At 58.7% G+C, this 18,473-nt stretch overlaps 3 protein-coding genes across 11 annotated transcripts; 1 reads left to right on the top strand and 2 right to left on the bottom strand.

The window, feature by feature from the left end:
* Positions 1-187: 187 nt before the first annotated feature.
* Positions 188-2,515, bottom strand: PARD6A (par-6 family cell polarity regulator alpha). Of its 2 annotated transcripts, none has more exons than XM_066242530.1 (3): positions 1,887-2,515; positions 1,287-1,509; positions 188-1,051 (listed from the first exon to the last, which is right to left on the bottom strand). In XM_066242530.1, exons 1-3 carry the CDS (start codon positions 1,947-1,949, stop codon positions 294-296), a joined length of 1,044 nt encoding a protein of 347 aa, XP_066098627.1. In that variant the 5' UTR covers positions 1,950-2,515; the 3' UTR covers positions 188-293. The 2 variants fall into 2 exon arrangements, with proteins under 2 accessions (XP_066098627.1, XP_066098628.1); XM_066242531.1 differs by having other exon boundaries at positions 188-1,048.
* Positions 2,516-2,577: 62 nt separating this feature from the next.
* On the top strand, positions 2,578-5,605 carry ACD (ACD shelterin complex subunit and telomerase recruitment factor). 5 transcript variants are annotated; one of them, XM_066242529.1, is made up of 12 exons: positions 2,578-2,825; positions 2,909-3,036; positions 3,154-3,247; positions 3,331-3,407; positions 3,534-3,578; positions 3,683-3,717; positions 4,080-4,231; positions 4,309-4,405; positions 4,488-4,571; positions 4,730-5,109; positions 5,244-5,335; positions 5,416-5,605. In XM_066242529.1, exons 1-12 carry the CDS (start codon positions 2,727-2,729, stop codon positions 5,492-5,494), a joined length of 1,362 nt encoding a protein of 453 aa, XP_066098626.1. In that variant the 5' UTR covers positions 2,578-2,726; the 3' UTR covers positions 5,495-5,605. The 5 variants fall into 5 exon arrangements, with proteins under 5 accessions (XP_066098626.1, XP_066098625.1, XP_066098624.1 ...); XM_066242528.1 differs by having other exon boundaries at positions 4,023-4,231; XM_066242527.1 differs by lacking the exon at positions 3,154-3,247 and having other exon boundaries at positions 2,702-2,825; positions 3,352-3,407; positions 4,023-4,231; positions 5,416-5,551.
* On the bottom strand, positions 5,571-17,954 carry CARMIL2 (capping protein regulator and myosin 1 linker 2). 4 transcript variants are annotated; one of them, XM_066242521.1, is made up of 39 exons: positions 17,824-17,954; positions 17,477-17,571; positions 17,328-17,378; positions 17,009-17,071; positions 16,791-16,915; positions 16,566-16,657; positions 16,290-16,360; positions 16,101-16,174; positions 15,882-15,957; positions 15,714-15,802; positions 15,517-15,611; positions 15,354-15,440; positions 15,150-15,262; positions 14,960-15,037; positions 14,736-14,812; positions 14,527-14,631; positions 14,265-14,334; positions 14,045-14,126; positions 13,849-13,945; positions 13,696-13,753; positions 13,384-13,565; positions 13,098-13,260; positions 12,926-13,018; positions 11,774-11,902; positions 11,576-11,689; positions 11,260-11,420; positions 11,105-11,192; positions 10,775-10,924; positions 10,591-10,657; positions 9,858-10,087; positions 8,904-9,004; positions 8,458-8,821; positions 8,256-8,378; positions 7,050-7,086; positions 6,815-6,886; positions 6,476-6,691; positions 6,237-6,317; positions 5,813-5,890; positions 5,571-5,729 (listed from the first exon to the last, which is right to left on the bottom strand). In XM_066242521.1, the coding sequence occupies exons 1-39, from the start codon at positions 17,861-17,863 to the stop codon at positions 5,617-5,619; spliced, it is 4,200 nt and encodes a 1,399-aa protein (XP_066098618.1). In that variant the 5' UTR covers positions 17,864-17,954; the 3' UTR covers positions 5,571-5,616. The 4 variants fall into 4 exon arrangements, with proteins under 4 accessions (XP_066098618.1, XP_066098620.1, XP_066098621.1 ...); XM_066242523.1 differs by having other exon boundaries at positions 6,237-6,284; XM_066242524.1 differs by having other exon boundaries at positions 11,260-11,372.
* Positions 17,955-18,473: the final 519 nt, after the last annotated feature.

The raw sequence follows: 18,473 nt of genomic DNA, 5'->3' as shown, positions 1-18,473 counted from the left end.
GTTTGTTTCCATAAGAGCTTTTCTTACTCTAGAAATGCCACGTCTGGTAGCCCTCTTGCTGGTCAACTGCAGGAAGGTCTCTCTGCTGCCCTTTTCACTTACGCCTCATGTCCAGGGAAGAAGGCAAGATTGTGGGATCAGGGAGGAGGCTGGGGCTAGGACACAGAAGTACCATAACTGCATTTGTAGAAAACCTTTAATGTTCCCCAGACTGAGAGGGAGGGCCTTGTGTGCAAGCTAAAACCCCCACTGGGGAAGTCCTCTGGAGTGGCAAGGGGCTGCTTCCTTACGTGTCAGAGGCTGAAGCCACTACCATCTCCTCGCATGCTACTCTCCCAGCCAGAGCTGGCTTGCTCCTGGTCATCCAGGGAGGGCAGAGAGCTGCGAGCACTGGGAAGTAGGTGGCCTGGGCGCAGGTCCCAGCATGGCTCCAGCCCCTGAGACAGTCCGTTGGAACAGGGTGGCTGGCGGTTCTCAATGACCAGGTCACTATTGTCATCATCGCTGTCAGGCTCAGCAGGTCCGGGCACAGCAGAGGGAGGCCCTGTCAAACGCCCAGATGCCCCACGCACCACATTATTGCGCTGATTGGCTGGCTTGACAGTGACAATGAGGTTGTGGCTGTTGGCGACCATCATGTCTGTCACTTGGTCCAAAGTCTTCCCAGCCACCTCAATGCCATTGACTTCGAGGATCTCATCACTGACTGCCAGCAGCCCTGTACTCTCAGCCAGGCCCCCTCGTACCAGGCGAGAAATGAAGATGCCTGGGACCCGTTCCAGGCCCTGGGGAGCTACACGCACGCTCATACCATCTCTGATGTAGAAACCTAGGGGGCGGTCAGAACCATGCTTGTGCAGCCGCACCCGTCGGTGGGTCTCAGGCAGTAGGTCCACATCTATGACTGAAGAAACCTGGCGGAAATCTTGGGGCAGGCTGATTAGGAGGGGTGGCCTGGTGCGCAAAGGTGCCACTGGCCGAAGTAGGAGCCCTTTCTTACGCCGCTGTAGAGAGTTTGAGGCAAAAACCAGGCCGCTGGAGTCAGCTTCTGCTGCAGGAGAGGGAGGCACTGAGATTAGAGACCCTGCTCTCCTATTTGGCCCCTTTCCCATCAGGCCCAGGCCTGTGGAAGGGGACACCATAGCTATTTCCTACCACTTGGAGGTCAGGCCAAGGGCAGGGGCTGCAGAGGGTGAAGCCTGGGCACCCTGGGCATAGACTAATCCCTGGAGACCTGCCCTGTCACCCTACCCCACAAACTGTCCACTGTACCCCATTCTCCTCACCCCGCTTCTGCACTAGCAGGCGCAGCGGTGGGGGCCCGCTGGCCAGGGCCCGGTGCAGGCTGTCGTCGTTGGTGAGGGGCAATAGGTCGCCGTGAGCATCTGTATAGCCAAGCAGCACGTCCAGGCCCGAGATCTGGTGCACCGCACGCAGTAACCTCGAGAACTCTTGGAAGCCGCTCACCGAAGCACGGGGCAGCGCGAAGCGTCGGAACTCAGCGTCAAACTAGAGGCAGGGAGTGGGAGAAGAGGAGGGGTCTGGACGGAGCCTGCGTCCTTTCTCACCACAGGTCCGAGGGTAGCAGGGGTGGGAAAGCGGGCTGCCGCAACAGCTGCAGCCGAGCGCCTAGACCTCGGCTCCAGTGAAAGGGACGCTGTCCAAGGTCTTCTCCCCGCCCTCCAGGTAACCCAGGCCCCAGAAGGACTTCAGAGGCCGGCAATGAGAGGAAAAAAGGTGGGTACGGGAAAGCGAGAAGAAAAGCCTGAGAATGGGACGTGAAGGACAGAGGAGAGAAAAAGGTGGTAGGACCAAGGGGCCAGGAAGGGGAAAATGAGAGAATTGGAAGCACCTAGTGCCGAAGCCGGGACTGGAGGGGCCCTTACTTTGCTCTTCACCTCCACGATGCTGTCGGGACTGCGCGCCGGGGTCCTCTGTGGCCTGGCCATGGCGGGGTCGCGCGGGGCGGGGACGGTGCCCCAGGCGGCCCGCGGAGGTGCAGGTGCACAGCGGGGCCGCCCGGCCGGCCCGCGCCGCCCCGCCCCTGGCAGTAGCACTCGCCCCGCCCTCCCATCCAAGCCGTGACGTCAAGGGACCAGCTACTAAGAGTAGAACGCGAGTCTACGTTTCCTAGGAAACGGTGATGGAGCTAGAGACGTCTTCGTGTGCCCTTACGTCATTACGCTACGGTCCGTGCGTTCCGGGACTCGACCAATCAGAGGGGAGAGTGATGAAAGTGATATTTATTGAATGCCATCTGTGTAGTATTTCCACTGGCCTTACAAGACTGCGCATTTTGTAGATGACGAAACTTAGTTATAATACTTTCTTAATCCTCCGGGGTCACACGGTGTTGAAGTGACTTCGAGCTCAGACTAACCTAGGCCGCAGCCTCAGGCCCCAATTCCTCCCTCTCCATCTGAGCTAGCCCTTAGCCCCTTCCTGCCCGGTGTCAAGGAAGTTATGACGAACAGCCGGGCTTCGGCCGCTGCTAGGAGAGATAAGAACAAGAAGGCCAGCATCCAATCAACCCAATAAGAGTCTGCACACAAACTACCGAGCAGTACGCGCTAGTGCGCAAGCGCGGGCATGCACGTGGGCGGAGCTTCGATCTCAGCTCCCGCCAAGCAGTGGTGCACTTCCTTTTCCGACGAAAGGCAGAGGCGGAGTCGGAGCGCTCGCGCGAAACCCGGGCGAGCGGCGCTCTGCTAAATTCCTCTTCGGGAATGGCAGGCTTGAGGAGTGTCGTCCTACGACCCTGGATTAGAGAGCTGGTCCTTGGGTCAGGAACACTCTCAAGCCCACGGGCGGGGCAGCTTCTCCAGGTGAGTCCCCTCACCCTCTCGAGGGCCGGGAGACCAGGGTGGGGTCCCAGGACCGTGGGGTTGACGCCTGTCGCTGTTGTCAGGTGTTGCAGGATGCCGTGGCCCCGGGCCCGTCCCGCGCCCCTGATGTCGAGGCCACGCTGCTTGTATCCGACGGGTCCCACAGTATCCGATGCCTGGTGACGCGAGAAGCCCTGAACTCCTCGGACTGGTGAGAAAGGAGATTTGAACCCAGCGGGAAGGTCGAGGCTTGAGCCCGAGGTGGGCGGGCCCCGGGCGGACGGGTCTGTTCCCGCGGGTGAGGCTGTGAGGGTCGCGCTCACCGCAGGGAAGACAAGGAGTTTGGTTTCCGAGGGGCTGAAGGCCGACTGCTGCTGTTGCAAGACTGCGGGGTTCGAATCCAAGTGGGCGAGGGCGGCGCGGTGAGTGGTGAGACTGGCTTGGGCGGGTTACTGGGCCTCATTCTTCGTGACAGTTCCTGAGACCCGTCCCTGAACTCCTCCAGCCCTCTGAGTTCTATCTCCAGGTGCAGCGCTTTAGCCTAATGCCCATGGAGCAGCCCCGGGATTGGGTGACTGGCTGGTAAGTGATGCCTCCACCTTCCAACTGTTCTCCCTCCCAGGCCTGGCTGGTGTTGGCATAGGCCTTTTAGGTGTAAGGGCTTGGGCCCGTAGTAACACTGACTGCTTATCACCACCTTTTTCTTAGCAACCAGGACCCAGACGTGCAGAAAAAGCTCAAAGACTACTTGGAGTGAGTCTGGGGTTGGGTTCGGTGAGGTGTGGCTTGGTTAGAGGATGGCAAATGTGTTGACAGGCCTCAGGATTGTTCCTCAGGCCTGTTTCCTGTTTCTGTAGGGAGAACCTTTCAGAATCCACTTCCTCCAGTGCAGGTACTTGTAGGGGTTCACCCTATCTTTCTGTAGAGTGACTCTCCAGCCGTCACCTCCTGCTTTAATGAGCCCTCTTCCCCACCCACCCTGCCCTTCCTCTTCTTCTTTTTTTTAATTTATTTTTTATTTTTTTTAATTTTATTCATTTTTAGAGAGGAGAGAGAGAGGGAGACAGACAGGGAGACAGAGAGGGAGAGAGAGGAGAGAGAGACAGAGAGAGAGAAGGGGGAGGAGCTGGAAGCATCAACTCCTATATGTGCCTTGACCATTTCCCGGTCGACGCTTTATCTACTGCGCCACCACAGGTCAGGCCCCTTCCTCTTCTTTGAACTTCAGCCCATCCCCTGCTCCTCTGACCCCAGGCCTTTCACTGTCCCAACTTCTGGATGAAGATAGAGAAGAACAGGAGCATCAGGGGGCACTAGTGCGCCTGGCTGAGAGCTGTCTGATGCTGTCAGGCACTTGCACAGCACCCCCGCTCACCCGTTGGGCTGCCTCAAGTCACTTGGCCATGGTCAGTCTAGGGTTTTCTTTGGGAAATGTCAGGGTAGGGAGTTGGGCAAGGACCAGACTGACAATTCACTTCCACAGGAAGAATCTGTGTATACTGTCCCCAGCCTATGGCTCCACATATCTGAGAATGACCAGCTAATCCTGAACTCTCTGGGCCCAGGTCAGAAGACACAAGGTAAGGAAGACTGGAGAGGTCCAGAGGAGAATACCTGGGGGCCTGGTGCCCACAGTGCTGACATGCCTTTCCTGACCGCTAGGTCCTGAGCTCCCCCCACCAGACCCGGCTCTTCAGGACCTGTCGCTAACCCTGACCCCCACTCCTTCCTCACTCAGTTCCTCAGGTAAGGTGGTGCTAAAGCTACAAGCACTCACTGCCTGGGCTACACAGGATGCTATGAAAAGGATGAACATGGTTCTTGCAGGCCTGCCTAAGGTCACAGGCCATTCAGCTGGTCTGAGTTGAGAGGGCTGTGCCCACAGTGAGTCCCCTTCTCCCCAGGACCTCCTGCCTTACCCAGCTGCATGTTATCAGAGGAAAGTGGTGCCAGTGTCAGCCTTCTGCCTGCCCTGCCCTTGGCTGCTCCAGACACAGAACAGAAGAGCAGCTCCCAGCCCCTACCAGCCATCTCCTCGGCCCCTGGCCTCGTCCTCCCCAGTTCCCCACCCCCCAGCCATGTACCCAACTCCCCACTCCTGAGCTGCACCACAAGTCTGTCACCTCTTGGTCACATCCCCAATCCACATCAGGCCCATGTGACCAGGCCCCAGCCCCAGAAATCTAGACTACAGTTCAAGGAACTAGGGTTGCTCCCCAAGAACTCGCAGCATTTTCCAAGGATAAGAACCACCAAGGAAGTCCTGGAGTCCAGTCCTGTCTGGGTGAGCATAGCCCCTCTACAACTGAAGGGTAGAATGAGGTGGACCTTGGATAGAGGTGGAAGAGGGGTTGAGGAAGCCTTTGATGGGGTTAGGGGTTCTTGTTAGCCCCTCTTCAGACACCCCATCCTCTTTAGGACCCTCCAAAGAAGCATCGTGATGGTTCCGCCTTTCAGTATGAGTACGACCCACCCTGCACTTCCCTCTGTGCCCAGGTCCAAGCTGCCAAGTGAGTGCCTGGGGCTGCCCCCATTCTCTTGGTCACCAGTCCCAGTCTTCATTGTCCTATAACCTTGGTTCTCTTCCCAGGCTCCCCCCGCAGCTCCTGGCCTGGGCCTTTCACTTTCTGATGGAGCCGCAGTCAGAACTGGAGCAAACGCAAGTGTGAAGGTCATGTGACCATGTGGGAGACTATGTGCGTACAGGTTCCTGCTTGTCAGGGGACAAACTGCTCCACACTCTGCTTCCTTTGGATTTTTTAATAAAATAATCTCATGCGGCAGGAGAGGGTCAGGGCTTGGGGCCGCCGTCTCTTTGGTCTGTGGCTGGGGAAGGTGGACTCTGCTCAGGGCTGGGGAGCTCTGTTTGCTGTGGGGGCAGAGGCTCGGCTCCAAGGCTAGATCCTACAAAAGGAAAGGGGGAGAAGAAAGTCAGAATTGGATTGAGCAGTCCTGCTGCCCTAACAGTTGGCCCAGCCCCTTCTTACCTAGGCTTGGTGACTGGGGTGCCTCAAGCTTTGGCCTTCGCTTGAGGACAGGGGAGCGCTGCAGCCGCAAGGGCCGTTCTAAGAAACACAGAAAGGCGTGAAGTGTCAAGGTGTGCTGCCTGTCCCCAACCTTCCACCCTCCCCACACCCCCTGTGCATTGGTACACACAGACACACACACACGCGTACACTGTTGCCTTCAGAGCCTCCTTCCTTTCTCTGTGTCTTCCCACCCCTGGCAGAGGTGGCTGTTTTGGAAGTGGAACCAGGCCTACTTGGATGGGCCCCAAACCCTTACTTCCTAATTTCTCACCTCTCATACCACCTGAGGCTCCCTCCAAGGACTAGAGCCAGGAAGGGAGACCTGGAGCCCACCCTTCCCCATCTCCTGCACTCAAGCACACATGGAGGCGTCTCCCCTCACCAACAGGGGCGTGGAGCTGGTCCTCATGCACAGACACTGCTCGTCGCCCTGCCGAGAGAGGCCTCGGCCTCAGCTGGCCATCTAGGGGAGGCCTGGGTATCAGGGTATGGTTCCAACAGCTGCCCCCAGTTCAGCCCTTGCCTCCCACTTCCAGGGTCCCCAAGGGAGCTAAATTTCCAGTAGGGACTCTTCCAGTCCCCAACCCAGTATTGAGGTGGGGGCTAGTGTGCCCATTTTACCTTCACTTCTGGGGCCCAAGCATGGATCCTCTGGGAGGCCCAGGCTGTCTGGCGAGGGGCTGGCTTTTCGGGGGCTGGGACAAGGGGAAGGGGGGCCTGGACCATCCTGTTGGCCCCAACCACGGCTCCTAAGCTCTGCATTCAGCTGTTGTCCCAGTGTCTTCCAAATGGCAGACTCAGGCCCCTGGCTTCCTGGCCCAGGTCTGCATGTGGGGTCTACAGGGAAAAGGGTGTCAGCCAAGACCTGCGCCAAGCATTGGAAGTGAGCTTGACCAATGGTGTGACCCCCTCCTATCTGTCCCTGCATATCCCCCAACACACACTGTCGCCCTCACTCACCGGCAGACACAGAATGGGTGCGGGACTTGATCGAGATGGGAGGGGCCTCCGAGGAACTATCCATAATGTCACCTGCAAAATGGGGCTGGGAGCTTAAGGCATCAGACCTTGGGGGTGGTAGCAAAGCCTGGCCTCTCCCCATTCTCCCCCAGGATCACAAGTGCCTTGGGGAGTTATCTCTGAGGATTGTACCCCACCCCCCAAAATGTACTGCCCTATCCCAGGTTCCACTTACCATCCGAGCCAGCCTTCTTGATCTCTCCATCTTTGCTCTGTAGGAAATGGAAGTCAGTTTAGCCCTGCACCAACCTCACCCTAGCCTTGTTCTTTTGTTCACACTTGTCCTTTATTATTTAAAAATGTTTTTTCCTAAGTAAAAAGTGGGGAGGCAGAGAAACAGATTCCCGCATGCACCCTGACTAGGATCCACCTGGCAAGCCCCCTACTGGGGATGCTCTGCCCATCTAAGGTTGTTGCTCCATTGCTTGACAACTGAGCTATTTTAGTGCCTGAGTTGAGGTCATAAAGCCACCCTCAGTGCCCAAGGCCAACTTACTCCAATGAGCCATGGCTGCAAGAGGGGAAAAGAGAGGGGAGGTGGAGGGATGCAGAAGCAGATGATTGCATCTCCTGTGTGCCCTGACTGGGAATTGAACCTGGAACATCCACACACTGGGCCAACACTACTACTGAGCTAAGTGGCCAAGGCCCATTCTTGTTCTTATAACTGCTGCTAAATATGGGCTGGGCAACAACATGGCAAACTGAGTCCTTAAAGTACAGTCTGGGGTGGTGGACAGTTAACACCTGCATCCATATGCATGCACAGACATACAAATAATGTGTTCTTAATTCTCTGATTCACTTTCTATACTGTAGTTCTTATTAGGGACTGTGATTAGAGTGGCATTAGAAGTATGACCATGGAAGAGAGTCAGGGAAGGCCCACAGGGAAATGCAGGGGTGCATAAAGAGGAACCTGGTATAACCTGTGGGTGGTGATAAGGGAAGTGGGTCAGGGAAATGTTCCAGACAGAAACGTGCAGAGGCTCTGATTTGCAACCAGGAGTGGAGAGCAGTGAGAAGAAAGCAGTGACCAGGGCTGAGACCCCATAGGGCCCTGAGGCATGGTTAGGAGTCAGGGCAGAGGCTTGAGAGGAAGCCCCTGGACAACTTGCTGTTTCGAAATTCAGATTTCTGTTAGATCATAGCGAAAGGACCATCATAGCTCCAAGGAGGAGATATCAGGGGCCTGGGCCAGGGCCAGGGCAGAAGCTAAGAGGGAAGAATGGTTGAAGCTGATCACTATTTTGAGGAGGGTGTGTGGGACGGACAGACCTGTGTGTGATGAAGCTCACCCTGGTCACACATCACTCACAGACTGCCACAAGCCACACATCACCTGCCCCCTCACTTGGCACTTGTGTCCTTCCCAACTTACTTGTTTTCTCTTGCCTTCGGCACTCCCGCTGCCTCTGCTCACACCAATCCTCTGCAACATCACTTGTACCCGCTGTTCAAAAGATGGGGCCATCTCTGTGTCTCCTCGCTCCAGGGGCCGCCTCTGGGGACAGATGCCGGCATGAGGAGAGAGCTCATTGCCCTGTTCCAGCAGAGCCCTCACCCCTATCACCAGGCCTCACCTTGTCAGGTCTGGCACCCAACGTTGCTTCTTCCTCCTCAGCAGGTAGCAGTATCATTGAGTAAGCCTTGCTTTCCCGAGTGTAGCGAGGCCGGCTCCTGCGGGCAGGGTCCGGGCTGCTGGTGCCCCCTTCAGCCCCACCAGGTTCCTCCCCCCGGCCAGGACGGGCTGGTGGCCGCAGCAGATCCCCAAGTGTGGTTTTTCGAGTGCGGGGAGCTGCCCCAGGGCTGGTCTCTAGTTCAGGCCGTGGCCCCCGGGTTGAACGAGGCTTCTTGAAGGCAAAGAGGGTGCCCAGCTTCTTTCGCAGTGTACGGGGAACCGGGGTGGTACCACCTTCAGTGGCTGGGTCCTCCTCAAGGGCCCAGCTGTGGGAACAGCCAACAATAAGCAGGAAGGCCTATGGAGCAGCCCACCCTCTCCCACCCCCTGCAACTGCCCCACACTCACAGGCGATCCTGCTGGATCAGCCTTTTGGAGAAGAATTCCTCCACGCCCTCGTCTACACGGGCACTGAGTCCATTCCCCTCCTGCGGCAAGGCCGGGGGCACCTGGGGGACACCACATGGTCAGGGGTTAAGGCTGAGTGCAACTGTGACTTCTCCCCACCTCCCTTGTTCAACAGTCTGCCCTGGGCAACTCCAGGTCCTGGGAACTAGGGCGACTCTAGGGGGCTGATGACATACAAGCTTTCTCCTTGTCCAACTAGCGAGCAGAAATACTGATTTCACATATCCCCTTACCCTGGATACACAAACAGCATACACCCATCATTGTCCCATGGAGAATCCTACACACTTGAACCACCCACCTGGTCACCAGCAGGCTGGAGCCCACGCATCCTCTGGGTCACAGGTTCTCACCTGCCACCCGCTCTGCTCCAAACAGTTTCCTGCAGTATCCCCCACCCCCACCCCACCCGGCTTGCTGCTGCTCAGCGGCATGGCCTGCTGCGTCAGACCCTGGGGGGGGGGGGGCTCAAGCCAGCTCCTCCCCTTATGCCCTGTGCCCACTACCCCACCAGTACCCCGTCCACACATCTCCCTACACCTACACTGGCCAGATGTACAGTAGACAGGATTGTCCCCGCAGTCGGAGAGCCCAATATCTCAATAACCCTGGGGATGCTGGATAAGACAGCCATCCTCTTTTGCACATCCACCCATGCAGCAGGCCAACCTGAGGCAGAGTCCTACACCCAGGTACACCTTTCATGAAGCCCACATACCCACGACCCCACTTGTGTATGGCCTGGGGTGAGGGGTGGCCAGTAAGAAGCCAGGACGTGGCCAAATGACCTGGTGATCTTGGGCACCTACAACCCCACCTCCTTGCCCACCATCATCTGTGAGGAGCAAAGGGGCCACTTGCGACCCCCAATTCGAGTGGGGGGAGGGTGCTCACCTGGGGGCCCCCAGGCGGCGGGCGATGGTGGTGCTGGCGCCGAGGCCGTGGCCGGGCCCTAGTCGGATGGCGCAGAGGCTGTCCGGAGGGTGGCAGGTCCATGCGAGGCAGCGGGCCGGCCGGGAGCCCGGGAGCAGCGGGGCTTGGAGAGCCGCGTGCAGATGGGCCCGCCTGCGGCTCCGCATCCTCCCCAGGAGCCGCCAGCTCGGGCTCCGGTTCCTCAGCAGCACCTGAGGGGAGAGCACCAGAAAAGCACAGAGCTCGGAGCTTCAGGAGGTGGCAGTGGCGGCGCTAGGGCGGCGGGGGACCCGCCCAGGGTGCGGGGAGGGGCCCGGCAACGCCGCCCGCTCCCCTCCCCCCAGCCAGCCCCTCCCCGCCGCTGTCCATGGTACTGAGCGCGGCCATGAGTGGCGCTCATCCGCACTGCCGCCAAGCATGCGCGTCTTGGGGTAGAAAAGTGGGGCTGGGTGGCTGGCTGGTAGGCGGGTGGAGGTGCGGGGGGGGGGTTGTCTGTGGAGACAGTGTCCTGGCCCCTGTTCTGCTCAGGTCTCACTCCATGCTATCTGACTACAGCGGACCTCAACCTTGCAAGGTGCAGGGGTCCCTAACCTGGTCTAGGCAAGGGTCAGGGAGTTTCTGGGACAACAGAGCTGAATGAATGTAACCAAGTATCCAGGTCTAATGGAACTTCAGCCCAGCTCAGTGACTCCCTTCCCCCCAGGCCCTGACTTACTGTGAGTGGAGAGAGCCAGGTGAAGACAGTGTTTGGACTCAGGACATTGCTGTGGAGGGCTGCCATCCTGTTGGGGAAGGCACAAACTAGGCCTGAGGCCAGAGAGCTGCATCCCCCACCTTCCACATGCCAGAACAAGATGGAAAGATTAGGTCTCCAGGCCCAGAGTTCTGGCCCCACCTACCTTCTGCCCCTCTCCATCCTTCTTTTCCTTCTCCTCAAAGAAGAAAAGTCCTTCCAGTTCCCCAGACCCAAAGGGGGTAGGCTGGTCTTCTTCCAGGGCTGGTATGGCAGAGGGCATTGCCACTGTTGTCTGCTGGGCCAGACTCTCCACCTGCAATATTAGGTACCCTAAAGATGGGCAGGTAGGGCCCCAGCCATAGTCTCATCAGTGCTAAGGGAGCCCTAAAATATCCCTGGGCTTTATGACCTCGGAAGACATTAAAGAACCCCTTGCAAGGCAGTGTGTGTGTGTGTGTGTGTGTGTGTGTGTGTGTGTACAGTCTCCCCTTACCAGTTGATCCCGGGCTGCACTCAGACCTGCCAGAGCTTGAACCACAATGTTCTCTGCCAAAGACCCTGTCACTGATAGCCGCATGTCCCTGAGGACAAGAAGAAAGGGTTAGTATGTTGTCTCTGCCCTACCCAGCCCTGCCCAATCCAGCCTACCTGAGCCTAGAGAAGGCATCTTGCAGCAAGTGCTCTGGGAGCAGCTCTGAGAGACTCCTTGAGCCTACCAGGACCTCCTCTAGCTGCTCCCTCCACCTGGGTCCCTGCAGCATCTGTGGGCAGAGGCTCCTTGTTGTGTCCAGTGTGCTCTGAGTAAAGTCCTAGGCAAAGGTGAGGTTGTGGCTAGGGCCCAGACCAAATGGCTTGAGCCTCTAACTCCCACAGAATATTGACTCAGGGGACATCACAGTCAAGCCTATGGGATGGGATCAAGCCTGAATATGGAAGTGGGGCTGGGGCAAGGGTACCATCTCACCTGGATGTCCTGGCGGCAGACCTCTCCCACCTGCCCCAGGAGGTCCTCCAGCTTCTGCCGCAGCTGCCATCGATGGCTTGGGGAGCTTCCCGCTTCATACAGAATGGGGAGGATCTGGAGGCCCAGAAGGAACAGGAGTTGGAAGGTGACACCTTAGCTAAGGGGGGAAAGGTCCTCACAGCAGGAGGGTTTGCTCACACTGAGAGAGAAGTTGGCATTTTGGATGGCATCCTCGGCCTGGTGCACAGCAGCTTCACCCTGGGGTCCAGCCCTACAGCCCAGCAGCTCCATATGCTCCTGCACCGACTGACACAGTTCATTCACTTCCTGAGGGACATCAGAAATCAGTCCTGGTCTGGTCCCCTTCCCGTCCCCAAACCCCTGGCTGCCTCCTTCCCAGGGTCTCCAATAGGGTCTAAGTTCTGAAGCCAGTGCCATCAGGCCACCCTATCTGTTCAAGGAGGGAGAGCAGTGTCTCCTTTGGTTCATTGCAGGGACTTTATATATACTTCTTAACAGTACAGAATAGGAAGGAAAGGAGCTGGTAGTCATGTCTGTGTTTTAGAATCTCAGTTCACCATCCATCTGGAAGTGCAAAAAAAAAAAAAAATGAGAGTGAGGCACCATGGGAGAAGAACCAGTGAGAACAAAGGAGTGTTAGGTGGGGATGAGGAGCCGAACCAAGGAGGTCTATGCAGACTCCAGCCAGGAGAGGCCTGGTCCAAATCTCTGTCCACGGCACCTGGTGGGTGGGTGAGGGCACCAATGAGATTGGGCTCCAGGGTGGAGAGAAGAGTGTGTGGGAGATAATGAGATCACTTGAGGATGTATAGAATATGAAGCCCCTGCAGATGTCTGGGTCAAGATGCTTGGGCTCCAGAGCTAGGGAGAAAAGTGGAATTTGGGAATGAGAGGTGGGGAACATTTCTCACAAAGGTGAGGTAGTCATGGAGGGAGATGAAGCTAGAAAAAGGGTCACTGGGTTAGCCACAACAGAGGTCAGTGAAGAGGAGAAGGGAACCCTCTTGTGAATGGGAAGTCACAGATGGTGCTACAATGGAGGGGATGAGGAGGGTTGAGGCAAGATTTTTAAATACCTCTCATCTTTAACAGGAGAGCCTATTTAAATGCTTTCAAAAGGCAGTCAGTGATGTTATTTGGGGGAGCTATTTCAGGAGGGGTTGGTTCCTTTCCAATCCAAGGAGACGGAATTGTCTGGATCAGCAGGATTTAGGCACCCTGACCCCAGGAAAGTTAGACTTTCAGACTCATGGAGGCTCTCGGGTGCCACAGCTCTCCCCATCCCCCTTTCTTCCGGTTGTAGTCAAGGTTTAGGAAGTGGACACTGACCTGCTCAGAGGGGTTCGAGACCACACCTAGTGGCTGCAGGCAGGAGGTGCTGGCAGAAGAGGTGCGGTTATTTCTCAAGAGACAGGCTTGGATCTGGGGACAAGGGATGGTGATAAATGGTGGGGGACAGGGCCAGGACACAGAGCAGAGCAGCTGAGAAGGGTCCCCCCACCTGATGCACTGCATGTGCAGTCAGTTCCGGGCGGCTGCGCTGCGCCTGGGCCACGTCGGTCAGTGGCAGAGGCATGGCCTTCAGGCTTCGATTCTGCTCCAGGGCCTGCGCCACGTCCAGCAGGCCCAGAGCAGATGTATGATTCCGGTCCCAGACCACAGACCTGGGCCGAGCGGGGCTTCAGTAACTCGCGGGTCAAGTCCATTCGCCACCATTCAGCCCCACCCCTTAGCCTAGTAACCCTTCCGTGCCACGCCCTCCTCCCTATCAGGCCCACTCTGCTGACCCCGCCCACCGGAGTCTGGTGTTAACCCGAAGGGCCTTGGCTAGCATCTTGGCACCCGTGTCCCCCATGGCGTTGCCGCTGATATCCAGGGCTGTCAGGTTAGGATTGGTGGCCAGGGCCCGAAGCAGGACGCTGGCGCCCAGCTTCAGCCGCGACTCAGCCACAGACAGGGACTGCAGAGGCTGGAGTTAAAAGAAAGCCATTTTTGGTTGGAGTCAGGGATCAGCAAGGGTCACAGGGTCTGAGGCAGCAGGAGTCAGAGGGGTCACGGGGTCTATTGACTGAGGATCCCGCGTGGTCCCATAAACTCACACAGTCGTCGTCCTGCATGAGCTGGACAATCCGGTGCAGGACGTCGTCCAGGGTCTCCCTGTGGGTAGGGGCTAAGGTTGAGGCGGGGGGGGGGGGGAAGGGCCGGGTTGTGGGGCGCTGTCTGGGAGGCTCGGGAGCGGGATGGGGGCTCACTTGCACCGGACGTTGAAGTTCCTTCCAAGCGCCACATGTCGCAGGGACCGACTCCTCCCGATGGCCAGCACCAGAGTCACCATGTCCGAACCGAAGCCTGGGGATGGTTAGAGTCACGCACAGGCAAAGCTGCGGGGATGGGGGTGGAGTGGGAATTGGATGGGTGGTGGCAGGGTGAGTTTCCCGGCAGTCTCACCATTATCCGACAGATCCAGGGAGCTCACGGCGCCAGCATCGCACACTAAGTCCTGTATCACCTGAGCGCCCGCTGAGCGCAGCTGAAGGCGGAAGGCGGGGCGTGCTCAGGCCAACAGACCACAGGTGGGCAGGATCTGGCGGTCAAAGGCCCTGCGCTCCCGCAGCCCCACTCCCAGTGTGTGAGCCCACTGCCCGCTCTGTCGGGGCTCCGCGCTCACCTCACAAGCGCTGAGGTCCAGATGCAGGTCGCCCATGTGCGTGTTTAGCGCGAGACCTTCCAAAAGGGCCCTGAGAGAGGATGTCACATGGGGTGGCAGGAACTGGGAACAGGGGAACCCCGAGGCGCAAACGAATACAAAGTAGGAGGTGCCAGGATGCTGAGGAGGTGCCGGTCCGATAGGAGCGGAGTGAGGTACTGGAGGCCTGGCCTGGGTGGTGGCGGCACAGGCAGGGTACGTGGAAATGGGCAGCGACTCTCACCTGAGCGCGTCGGGGGGCAGCTTGCAGCCTGCCAGGCCCAGGTGTCGGAGCGTCCCGGCACGGCCCAGGAAGAGTTGCAGCGCGGCAGGCGCAGCCCCAGACTTCCTAGGGGGGGGGGGGGCAGAGGAGTGGGCTTCCGGCAGGGAGGCGGCTCCCAGCAGTCTCCCGCCCCCCACTCGACGTGCTGCGAACCCGCCCACCCCCCTTACGTGCGGGAGAAGACGTTCCTCGAAGCGTCGAGGTGAGTAAGGCTGGCGCAGCAGCCGCGGGACAGTGCGGCAAAGAGCTGCGGGAGGAGCGGGTGGGCCGCATCGGTCAGAGGGCTGGGCCCGCTGGGCCCTCCCCGTCAGCCTTGCCCTCCAGTTTACCGTCGGGCCTGAGGCCTGCCCACCAACCCCGGCGATCATCCTCCCCCCACTGACCACCCTCTCACAGTGTCCAGCGCGGTGTCAGTGCCGGCAAGATTCAGGAACGTCAGAACATTAGGACGGCTCAGGAAACTATGGAGTCCCTTGTGGCAGGATGGCATGGGAAGGAGGGAGGAGTCAGGAATCGCTTCACCAAAGCGTTCTGCCATCCTGCATCCCCCCCCCATCACTGTCCCTAAAGACAGAGCCACTCACCCCATTGTCCTCCGAGGCTCCCAGTGCCCCGGGGTTCCCGGAAAGATCCAGATGGGTCAGGGCAGAGTCAAAGGCTGCATTGGAAGCCAGTGCCCGGCCTAGAGCCTTCATTCCTGGTGGTGGAGGAAGGGGTATCTCAGCGATCAGGCTGACCAACCTTCCCTCTCAATTTCCCAACATAACCCTGTGTGTGGCTCCACCTACCTCGTGGCGTCAGCCCTGTCTGCGCTAGGCTGAGTCTCCGCAGGGCTCCAGGTCGATGCTCTAGGTATCTGCTGAGCGCAGCCACGCCTGGCAATAGGGGCAAACCTCATGGGTGTCACCTTCTCTGGCACCAACCCCCAGTGCTCCGCAGGCTCAGCCATACCTCGGTCATCCAGCAGGTTCCCAGCCAGGCTGAGCTCCTGAAGCCCAGAGCTTGAGTGCCCTGAGAGCGCCTGGGCCAGTCGCCGGACAAAGTCTCTGGGAACCAGACCCCAGGCATGAGACTGAGTCTGGATTCCCAACTCCTCCCAATCCCAACTGCCTGGATTGCCCTCCTCAAGCCCTCCCTGTTGCCCTTACCCCTTCAGGCCACAGGTCTCCAGCACCAGCTCCTCCAGGTGGGATGATTGACTCATCATGTGCAGAATCTGTTCCATGACCTCAAGGCTCTAAGAACCAGAGTGGGGGCTCAGTGGACTGCACCCTGGTCCCCACACCCTTGACCACTCCCTGCCCCTACACTCTCACCAGCTTCATGTCCACACAGGAGAGACACCGGAACCACAGGTTATAGGACAGAGCAGCTACACTCAATGCCAGGTCCCTGGTTGGGAGAAGGGACAGGGGCTGGGCTCAGGGTCCTCTAGCCAGATCCCAGGCCCAGCATCCCCTTGCATGGAGAGGCTAAGGCCCAGGAATGTGGGTCATGGAATCTTCCTCCCTTCCCAGTCCTGGCAGGCCACACACCGACTGCCCAGATGGCTGAAGTCTCCTAGGCTGAAATGGCGGCAGCCCTGACGATGGTAAATGGTGTCTACATCCTGAACAGGAAGAAAGTGTCTCCAGCTGTCTTGGGGCCACAAGGAGCAGGGAGGGACTCAATGCATATGGGGATCAGATGTGTCCAGAGCCCCCCAGAGAGGGCCCTCCCCTCACCCACTGAATCTCCTCTCGAAAAGGAAAGCCATTGTAGTCACATAGAGCCTCGTATGTCTCCAAGAAGCCACCTGTGGAAGTGTCAGGGGTATGACGGGGTGGGGGAGGGGGAGGAGAGAGACAAAGGGGCAGAGATGAAGGAAGATCAGACTCAAGCTGGGTGATGGCTGTACCTCAAATGGAGGCTGTTCAGTTTAGGAGACCTCCACATCCAGGGGTTTGGGCTGCAGGAAAGGATAGGCCGGAAGCCCCATGTGGCCCCACCATGGCCCTTACCACAGGGGCTACTGGGTGAGGTGGCCTCTGAGGGACTGCTTCTCTCCAAGCTAACCAGCATGGAGGCAGGTGTGGTACTCCGGAAGAGCTTCCTGGGGCGGGGATAAAGGAGAAGGGGACAAGGGACTTCTAGCCTCTGGGATGTAAAACAACCCACTTGTATCTCTAGAGCTTGCCCCCCGCTGCCCCCCTTTCCTGTCAGCCCCTTCAGTTGCTGGGCCTCACCCAAGGGTGGAGCGAGGAAAGACCTTCTTGATGGCTGAGACGACATGCTGGGCCAACTGTTCCAGGGCAGCCACACCAGGAAACTCCAGGACCAGCTCAGGCAGGGACTCGAGCTCAAAGGTGACCTGGGGAGGGGCAGGTGGCTGGGCTGGACTCTATGTGTGGGGGCCGGGGGAGGAGGAAGTGAAGGCAGCCCTGGTGGGTACTAAGGGTCTTACCTGAGGGGGTGTCTCCTGCAGCGCCATGGCCTGGACCTCCAAGTAGCTGAATGTGCAGTCCACCTGTGGAGTGCTCGGATCAGCCTGGACCCAGGCTTGAGCCCCACCCTCCTGGGAGCCAAGTCCTTTGTGTAGCCTGGAGCTCAGAGTCAGATGGGTCTAGACTCCAGTACTGCCTGCTGCTAGGAGCCTAGTGCTGTTGGAAGGGCAGAGCCCACAAGGACAAGAGGGACAGGGCTGCAGATGCAGCCCTCTTGTCAAGGAAGCTGCTGCAGGGCAAGGCAAGGTGGGTGGCGGTCAGGCTCTCGGACTAACTCACCCGAAGTGGGAGGCACGTGTGGAGCAGGTAGGCTCTCCATCGCAGCAGTGCCTGGGGGGGGGGGGGGGAGTGTCTGATACCTGCGCAGGGCTAGGAGCTCTTTCTGCTTGGGCCACAGGCCCCTTCCCAGGCTCTGCCCCCTGCCGTACCAGGACATGACCTTGCTCAGCGCCTTCCCGCTCTGGTAGCCAGGTTTTCAGTAGCAGTTCTGCCTCCTTGGGCCACAGGAACCTGGTGATCTCGCCTGTGGAAGGGCAGTCTGCTGGCTGAGTTTAGTCCTCCCATGGCCTCCCATTCATCCCCATGGCCTGTACCAGGCTAGGGGCCTGTGTTCATCTATGGGCCAGCAAGGAAGGAGGGGAGGGATCTCAGGGCACCAAGCCGTCGGAAGGAGCACAGAAACGCTTGCCGGGCACCCAGGGCTCAGGGTGGGCCTCTGGTTTGGAGGTGGCACCGCTTCCTCCCAGCCAAGCAGGAAAGAAGGACCAGTGCTTACCTCGCAGCTCACAGGATATGCCGTCTGGGGTCTGGGCCATGGGGTCAGGCCAGGCGGCCGGGGTGGCCCGAGGAGCTCGGAGCAGAAACAGTAGCTGGCGGGCGCCCACAGGAAGGCTGGGGCCCCGCCTGCACTGCAGCCACCTGCTTCTCCTGCAACGGAAGGTACTCGCTGCTTCCTGCCCGGCCGCCCCCGGCCCGGCTCCTCCCTGCCTGGCCTGGCCTGGCCTCCGCGGGCCTGGAAATGTCGCCCCGGTACAGGGGAGTAGGAGCGGGGCAGTCTCAGCTTCCCGTCCACCCCGTTGCGCAGGAGCTACTCCGCCAAGCCAGACATGGGGTGGGAGCGGTTCGTGCCCGTTGCGTGCCTCTTGGGGTTCCTAGACCCCTACTTCTACCTCACACCGCAGTCCCTGCCGCTCACGGCAGGGGGTGCTGCCCTCTCGGGGACCCCCCTCCCCGGTTCATACCCTCCAAAGCCCACATGGAGAGTGGACACGGGGCTTGGGCGGGAGGAGAAGTCTGCCGTTCAAAAGCAGCATGGGATCTCTCCCTTCACCTGGCCCTAACCTGAAGGACCTAATCTGCTTGTTTCTAACCTGGAAACCGAGACTTCACTGGGGATCCAGGAACTGTTAAAGGTGTGGAAAACAC

The sequence above is a fragment of the Saccopteryx bilineata genome, chromosome 9, assembly GCF_036850765.1.
Source record: "Saccopteryx bilineata isolate mSacBil1 chromosome 9, mSacBil1_pri_phased_curated, whole genome shotgun sequence".
NCBI classification, from domain to species: Eukaryota; Metazoa; Chordata; class Mammalia; order Chiroptera; family Emballonuridae; genus Saccopteryx; species Saccopteryx bilineata.
This window is presented reverse-complemented; position numbering and strand designations above follow the sequence as displayed.

Coding starts and splice junctions, on each gene's coding strand:
- PARD6A (XM_066242530.1), bottom strand. CDS start 1,949: ATGGCCAGGCCACAGAGGACCCCGGCGCGCAGTCCCGACAGCATCGTG. Junction 1,510..1,886: donor TCGTGGAGGTGAAGAGCAAA/GTAAGGGCCCCT, acceptor CCCTGCCTCTAG/TTTGACGCTGAGTTCCGACG. Junction 1,052..1,286: donor CCTGCTAGTGCAGAAGCGGG/GTGAGGAGAATG, acceptor CCTCTCCTGCAG/CAGAAGCTGACTCCAGCGGC.
- ACD (XM_066242528.1), top strand. CDS start 2,727: ATGGCAGGCTTGAGGAGTGTCGTCCTACGACCCTGGATTAGAGAGCTG. Junction 3,248..3,330: donor AAGTGGGCGAGGGCGGCGCG/GTGAGTGGTGAG, acceptor GAACTCCTCCAG/CCCTCTGAGTTCTATCTCCA. Junction 5,336..5,415: donor GCCCAGGTCCAAGCTGCCAA/GTGAGTGCCTGG, acceptor TTCTCTTCCCAG/GCTCCCCCCGCAGCTCCTGG.
- CARMIL2 (XM_066242521.1), bottom strand. CDS start 17,863: ATGGCCCAGACCCCAGACGGCATATCCTGTGAGCTGCGAG. Junction 14,632..14,735: donor AGGAACGTCTTCTCCCGCAC/GTAAGGGGGGTG, acceptor CCCCCCCCCTAG/GAAGTCTGGGGCTGCGCCTG. Junction 5,891..6,236: donor CCAGCTCCACGCCCCTGTTG/GTGAGGGGAGAC, acceptor TGTGTTTCTTAG/AACGGCCCTTGCGGCTGCAG.